At 34.6% G+C, this 8,608-nt stretch overlaps 1 protein-coding gene across 1 annotated transcript; it reads right to left on the bottom strand.

Annotated features, from left to right (window-relative positions):
• Nucleotides 1–1,763: 1,763 nt before the first annotated feature.
• On the bottom strand, nt 1,764–3,821 carry LOC126708525 (uncharacterized). The gene is made up of 2 exons (XM_050408314.1): nt 2,240–3,821; nt 1,764–2,146 (listed from the first exon to the last, which is right to left on the bottom strand). The coding sequence occupies exons 1-2, from the start codon at nt 3,819–3,821 to the stop codon at nt 1,764–1,766; spliced, it is 1,965 nt and encodes a 654-aa protein (XP_050264271.1).
• Nucleotides 3,822–8,608: the final 4,787 nt, after the last annotated feature.

The raw sequence follows: 8,608 nt of genomic DNA, 5'->3' as shown, positions 1-8,608 counted from the left end.
GATTTCTAAGTTTTCTTTTGGTTCAGTGCATGTATTCTTATCAAATCATATAAGATTTTTATCAATAAATTCCACATTTTATGATCATAATTGCCATTGTTCATCTTTGTTTTGTAACTCTCATGTGTATCATTATTATTGTCATTGTACATGGGTATTAGCCCGATCCATTCAAAAATTGGCAAGATCATGTTGCTAATAACCATGTTTGCGGTTTCCTTAATCTCTTATTTCTTTGTTGCAACGTCAAAAAAGCGTATGTGACTTAATTTTTATTTATGTAAAAAGTTTTTACATTAGAACGTGTTCCATTTCTTAAACAGCTGTACCAGAACAATCAAACACAGTCAGCAATTTATGTTTGTAGTCTGCAATTCCTACATGTATAAGTGTATAACAAAACCTTGTAACCAAACAACTCACAGCCCGACTCTAAATTCCTTCACTTGAAGTTGTTGTCATCAACGTCAAGCAATCCAGTCCCTCTTCCCCTGGACTGAGTTGTGGGATTCGAAGGATTTTCTGAGTGAGAAATCCATGTGATTGAAATTTAATTAATGGAATATTTTTGGGAATAAAATCAATAAATAAATAAATACTAATATTTTGTGAGTGTGTTTAGTGTGCACGAGGTCTTGATCTCAATTTAATAACCACTGTGACAACTCATCAACAATATCTCCTCTGCCATGAGATTTGGGACTTCAAAGGAACCAAACATTTCAAATATTTTAGATATTCAAGTTTAATTTTTTGTGGGTTTTGGTAATTTATTCAATTTTAAATCATATAAAAATTGATTTAAAAAATAGGACCGGCATGTTGTGAATATGCAACTTCCATGTTTACTGCACGAAAGATGGCATTGGCATATGAGAGGTTATTCCTTTGTATCCAAAATAAATCCTTTTGTACCTATCCTTAGGCTATATAGATACATATATTGCATGCCCCCTTTTTGGCTTCGTTTTGGAGTAAATAATATAATATATATTATTGGTTTTCAAAATCAAATCCTAATTATACAGTTTTTCTTGTTGTACCAATTAATTAAGATTCATATTATTAAACATAAGGAAAATTTCACAATTGGTTTTCTTATATTCGTACTATTGAAAGCAAGCACCACAACATTGGCTATGCAATCACTTGTCCAAATTTTCAGTTATACTATCTAAAAAATTATCAAGTCAAAAGTACTATCTAAGATGTTCCTCCATTGTGCAATAATGTCTAAAATGCTGTCCATTAGCTGTGCAATATATTGTCCAAAATACTACCCAAAAGAGAGTTTCATCATACCATAGTTAGTAAAATACGGTACGTGTATGATACAGAAAATATACAGACGTGTATAATTCGGCCATTTTAAGAAAAATACGTTTCAAAAATTCGGCAGAAAAATACGAGAACGGATAAATAACGGTACATGTATAGTACGTGTATAATACGTTTATATTTTAAAAAAACGCTACAAAAAATACGGAAATATTTGTCCAAGTGCCACAATATTTCTGTTTCGCATGGCTGAAAGTGATGTTCATTATACCAAGTACTTATTAATAAAGAAATGATTTCAATAGTCATTAACAATTCAATAATAACACTAATATTCATCCAAAAACTAATAATTAAATTATATATCAAATAACGTTCTACACAATCAAAGATCTAATATAAATGATCTTAACTTATTAGCCATCACAACTAAATCAACAAATAGGAAAGAGGGGGAAAAAAAAAAAAAAAAAAAAAAACCCCTATCAATTTAACCATGAAAGATCTGTATCATCTATAACATCATCATTAATATTTTCAACCCCTTCACTTAGTGTGTCATTCTCTATATCTTGTTCTTGAGAAACATATTCATGTTCAGGAAGCTCATTAAGCTTGTCAAGATCAATCGGCTCTACATCTCGAGCTTCTAAGGTATTGAATTTCTCCATCATCATTGTGTTCATTCTTACATAAACCAAATCATCCAACATCTTAGGTGTCAGCCTATTTCTCTTCTTTGTTTGTGCTGCTTCAAATGCACTCCAATTACGTTCACATGAGGAAGAACTACAAGGTTGACTCAAAATTCGAATGGCATACTTTTTTAAAATAGGAAGACTATCTCCACAATAATCCCACCATATTCCTACAAATGAAGTAACAATTAATATGTACCCATAAATTAATAAAGAAATAATTTATTTAAATATTAAAACTATAGTAAAGTTGTTGAGCTTACTAGGATGAGATGTTTTCAACATTGTCATTGCAGTTTCAGTAAACAAGCTTGATAATTTCATGCGATAAAGTTGCACTTGTCCCATAAATTCTATCTTTTCTTCAAGAGCCACCAAATTCTCTAGTATAAAACTTATTCCCTCTTTCATCTCACGATTCTCAGTAAATGTCCCACTATACATGTAAGCAGGATTTAAAAAGGCTGCAGCTGAATGAATTGGATGGATTATATTTTGAGTACGCCTTCCCTCAAATAATTCCCACATCCGTATATATTTTTCTTGATTGTTGCCACAACGTTGCTGAATTGCTTCTTTTGCCCTTTCCATTGCTTCATATAAGTACCCAGCAGTTGACCCATCACCATCAACTAATCGAAGAACTCGAACCAATGGCTCCAAAACTAGTAGAACCTCATGTCCTTGACTCCAAAATTCTGTACTTTGAATTATATTAGTAACTTCTTTGGCAATATCCTTTTTGCTATAATCTAATCCTCTCCAATCAGAAGATGCAACAAGTAATCGCAATTCGCTTTCAACATTCAAAATAGATTGGAGCATCAAGAAATTAGAAGCAAACCTAGTTGTACAAGGATGTTTTAACTCCTTATTGTTTGTGTGTGCTCTCATGAGTGAGAGGACGATAGTGTGCTTATACATATATGAAACAATTGATTTTGCATCATCAATTACCTTTTGCACCCAATAAACTTCCTCATATATATCCTTCAAAAGCAATTGAATCCCATGAGCAGCACATCGTGTTTTGTACAAATGAGGATACTTACCAATAAGCATGTCTCCAGCTGACTCAAAATTTGTCGCGTTATCAGTGATAAACTGAACAACATGATTAGGCCCAATTTCTTCAATTACTGCAGAAATAATCTGTTTGAGAAAAAATCCAGTTTTTCTCTCTTGAGAAACATCAAGTGAACGCATAAATACTGCTCCCCCAGGAGAATATGCAATAATGTTAATAAAAGCTCTTTGTTTCATATCACTCCATATGTCTGACATAAGAGTACAGCCAGTTGTAACCCAAGACTTTTTAACATTTGATATATATTCTTCAACTTCTATCCTTGAATTTGGAATTAACTTCGTTCGAAGCGTTGAATAAGAGGGTAACTTGTATCCATGACCATATTCAGCAACACCTTGCACAAAGCGAATGAAGGCTGGTGTTTGAACAACATTAAATGATATGTTATTCAATATAATATGTTGGGTAAGCAATTTGTCCACTGCACTCTTATCTTTCTTTTTGCACATCTCTAAAATGGTGGTTTGATGCAAATCATTGGACATTGAAGTTGACATTTTTTTGCTCTGTTCCACATTGCTTGAACTTGATGTAATCTTAAGCTTTTTACTATGCCCTCCAATTGCTAAATAAGCTTCAGCTTGCACATCATCAGGAACTTTTGTACAAATATCAATATCACGACCTTTAACACCTGCTAAGTGTGATTTAATTCTTGGAGCACCTCCAGCAAAATCTCGTTCACAGAAATTACACTTGAAACGACCATCTAACTCCTCAACGTACTCCCAAAAGTGATCTTTCTTTCTAACCATATTTCTTTTTCCTATAATAAATACATAATGAATATAATATGATTAGAATTAAATATATCAAATTTTGATGTCTTTTAGACTTTTACTATTCAATCATTTGATAGCTTACTTTTTTTGCCGAGACATTGACAACTTACTAGTTGCTAGCAGATTACAAATATTTATATTGTATAATAAATGAATAAATATATATATATATGTATAATTGATTGATTTGATTCAATAGAATGTAAAATTAAATCATAACTATATTATAATAAGGAAGATTCAAATACAATGGTATAATGGATGAAAGAGATTTAAAAATAATAATAATTAAGCATAAAATATAGATTGCACTTACAGAGTTACAGTAACAGTGGCGTTGGATGGCTGGATGCACAGACAAAACCTTAAAGGCTCAATTGAAATTCTCCTAGTGGAGTAGAATGGAAGATAGCTTTTTGTGTATAACCTTCACAATTGAGTATAATAGGCTATAGCCTATGCCTACACGTACACCTTAGGCTTTGGCAGCTTTATTGTTATCAATCAGTGTATCACTTATCAGTTTATCAGATATATTCATATATTAGTCTCTTCAATCTGTTAATAGATTGACATGAGTTCGGGGAAGTAATTATCACTTTATCACTAACTTTAACAGCTTTTATCTTTTACTTTAGTTTTGTAATTACTCCATCTTTTTTATGTCAGTGTTTCAGTCTACGTTTCTTACGTAATCCGTATTTCACGGCAACTAAACTTCTCATTTCAATAAAACGCGTTATTTACCGTAACTTTGGAATGAAAACGTGAAACGGAAGTCATTTTGTTTGTCACGTACGCTCGCGAATATTTCGCGTAATATACGCGTAAAAACTAACTAAGCATCATACTTTAGAATTTTTTAGCATAGCAGTAAAAAAAGAAAAAAAAAGAAGAGAACAATATTAGGGGAAAAAGAAACAATAAACAAAAGCACATATTAGTGTAATACCAGTACTGTATGATAATGAAATTTTCTGCTGAAATGAAAGATGGTGAACAACAGACAATTATGACATAAGGTTGTGACAATGCCTTTGCCTTTGAAGAAGTGAGATCATCCTGGGCTCTACCCAATGCTTTTGCACTCAAAAGCATTGCACAGAAAAGAAACTGTGGGAGATAGGTAATCAAAAAAATGCTTCATATTTGAAATCAATTCTGAGATAATTAGAGAAGGGGGGGGGGGGGGGGATAATAATGGTTGTCAACAGGGCCATATCCAATTTTGATAGGCTAAGAATGTATTGACTCATTTGGTAAATTAATTAATTAATTAGCCAAGTATATTAATTAGATTCAATTACATGCAATAAGCGTGGTAGCACAAACAAATCACCAACTAAGTTAAATGCAACGGAAATTAAATTTGACACAGGTGATTTGTTTACGAGTGGGGAAAACCACCGAGGCAAAATCCCACCCGGTGAATTTAAGATCACCACACCCGAGAATCCACTATTATCAACCTACAGTTGAACCCTTACCCCAATAACCAATTGGACTTGTAATATAATGACAATCTCTCCTTTCAATGCACGGCTCCTAGGTATGTGACTAACCAATTGATGCACAGATCCAAGTACATGACTAACACACCAACTTGAGGAAGATGTTGGCTGCAAAGTTCTTTAGTTCATCCAAAGATGAAGATCAAGAATCTCATTGGTTACAAAACCCTTGGCGCAAAGACAGCAACTTCTACACAGAATATGACGAACTAGGGCAAATTCTGTCTCCGGTCACAATTTGCATGCACAATCAATTTGCATAACCTTGCATTGAGTGAGATGAACCTTAAAATAATCCTTATATATGTCTAGGGTTGTGAGAAAAGAAACCCTACACAAATAACTTGGATATACATGAAAAACAGATTTGGAAATCTGAATTTCATAATTCTCAATAGATACTATTTTTGTCGAGCAGTTGTTGAGATTCCTTATTAAACCTCGATAGATTTATTTGTCGAGATATCTGTCAAGATTTAATGAACAACACTTCTTCACTTGTTTCTTGGACAGATTTGCATGGCTTCAATACTAGACTTGAACTCTTGTTCCTTGAAGTACTAAACCCATCCTAGATCTACCAAATTACAAGGAAAGTGCGTTTTGTCAAAGGATTGGCCAATATTACATAACATATGTTCTAAAAAGTTCCATGTATGTCCTAACAATCTCTCCCTTTGGCAATCCGTGACAAAACCACAACAAACAAATGAAGTATGAGAGAAGTCATAAATCACTAAACTCATAATCACTAGTTGAATACAATCAAATATAATCCTAACACAAACTCTTAAAAAACTTTGCAAGAAGAGAGTTCATGGCATGATAGATTTTGACAACCTGTCTTTCTAAAACACTTTAAACAAAACTCATCAAAACATCTTAGTGTGAAACAAAAATAAAAGATTGCATAGATAAAGAAACATGTGTATAACATATGTTCTAACAAGTTCCACATATGTCCTAACAATCTCCCCCTTTGGCAATCCGTGATAGAACCACTACAAACAAATAAAGTATGAGAGAAGTCATAAATCACTAAACTCATAATCACTTGTTGAATACAATCAAATATAATCCTAACACAAACTCTTGAAAATTTTTGCAAGAAGAGAGTTCATGGCATGATAGATTTTGACAACCTGTCTTTCTGAAACACTTTAAACAAAACTCATCAAGGCATCTTAGTGTGAAACAGAAATAAAAGATTGCATACATAAAGAAACATGTGTACAACATATGTTTTAACAAGTTCTACATATGTCTTAACAATCTCCCCTTTTGGTAATCCGTGACAAAACCACAACAAACAAATGAAGTATGAGAAAAGTCATAAACCATTAAATTCATAATCACTTGTTGAATACAATCAAATCTAATCCTAACACAAACTCTTGAAAAACTTTGCAAGAAGAGAATTCATGGCATGATAGATTTTGACAACCTGTCTTTCTAAAACACTTTAAACAAAACTCATTAAGGCATCTTAGTGTGAAACAGATATAATAGATTGCATACATAAAGAAACATGTGTATAAAGATAGAAAAGAAATAACACATGGAAAGATAGGTGAATAAACATACATTAGCATATATATATATATATATATATCAAAAGATAAGTATAATGTATGTCAAATGGTCACAAGATCGATATACATAAGGTAAAAGTAAAAGAAAGAAAAGAAAATACATAATAACCTTACTACATCCCTCATAAATGCAAACACTCCCCCTATCAAAAATGTCCTATGCTAACTCTCCCCCTAAATACATGACTACTCTCATCCCAAAACTACTTCCCCTTTTTGTCACAAATGACAAAGGGAAAGTGACTGAGGGGTCGTCATCTCCTCATCACTGGAAGAGTTAGCATCCTCATCCTCATCATCATCATTGGAACCATCATCAGCATCCTCGTCCTTAGAAGCCTCTGGAGAAGGAGAGGGAGATGATACGAAGCCACCAAGGTGGGCCTGTCGTCGTGCGATACGACCGACATCGGTGTTCACCTGACACAACTCATCATTGAGAGTATCAAGGCGAGCATCCATGCGCTGAAACTGCGCCATGATGGCCTCAAGCATCACACTACCTGCTGAAGAAGAAGGAGCGGAGGTGGATGGAATGGAAGGGGCTAGAGGAGTCGTCGTCTTGGTCTGTGACTACTTTGGTCGAAGCTGGGCCTCACTTTGTCGAATAGACACTATGCTAATGGCACCCATGACGATGAAGTGAGGAGAATTAAGATAAGGGATAGAAGAATGACGGATGATTCGTGTGATAGCCGACGGGAAAATGAGCTTATCATGGGTTGTCGTATCTCTATAGACATCGATGAGAGAGAGAATGGAGTGAAAAGGAAAGTCTATAGTAAGGTCCTCTGTGAGAGATAGCAAAAAGTGAGCATGAGGCTCGGTAATGGAGTTATAGTGAGACAATGGATGGAGAATGAATGTCATCACCATGTTTAGGAATCTCGGACCTTTTGCAAAGCTCGAGCATAAGGTGTTTTGGCGCTCACCCCATGAAGAAGGTGTCTCATAGAAAAGAGACAGAAGTTTGTCTTTGGACACGGTCCTTAGACGTTGACATGAGGGGTAATCAGGATGTGATACCCTCGGAACATGTAGTATCTCGGATATAAGATCTGGAGTGACTATGATATGTGTACCTCGAGTCTACGTAGCAAATTGAGGTATAGAGGTATCAAAACTGTGCATGTTGGAGTAGAACTCCTGTATGATCATGGTGGGACATCTCATGGGTATCTCACATAGAGATTCCCATCCCTGACTGTAAATGACAGTGGGTAGAGAAGTATCAGAAAAGTCTGATAGAACCACGTGGCATTTTGAATGAATACCATGGTGGAGAAGTTCTCCAAGAAGTCCTTGCGGGCCTTCTCATCACGGAATTGGATGTGAAGAGGAGTAGGATCAAAAGAAGATGATCTGGAACGAAGAGGGTTTCGGACCAAAGTAGTTTACGCTTAGGTGCCATGCGCAGTCTATGTGAGAGAGAGAGAGAGAGAGAGAGAGAGAGAGAGAAAAGCACCATCACAACAAAGTACAAAAATATAAAGAAGAGAGAGGGTATGTATGCATGAAATGTGTATGAGCATGTGATGTGCAAAAGAAATTGCATCATGGGTTCAATCCCAATCCAAGCCTAGCAGCACACAAATTTTCAACATATAAACACACATCTAAATGCATGAAACATTGTGAAAATACAAATGCAATGCAA

Source organism: Quercus robur, chromosome 12 (genome assembly GCF_932294415.1).
Source record: "Quercus robur chromosome 12, dhQueRobu3.1, whole genome shotgun sequence".
Taxonomy (NCBI): domain Eukaryota; kingdom Viridiplantae; phylum Streptophyta; class Magnoliopsida; order Fagales; family Fagaceae; genus Quercus; species Quercus robur.
Note: the sequence above shows the minus strand (reverse complement) of the source record. Positions and strands in the feature narration are given on the sequence as shown.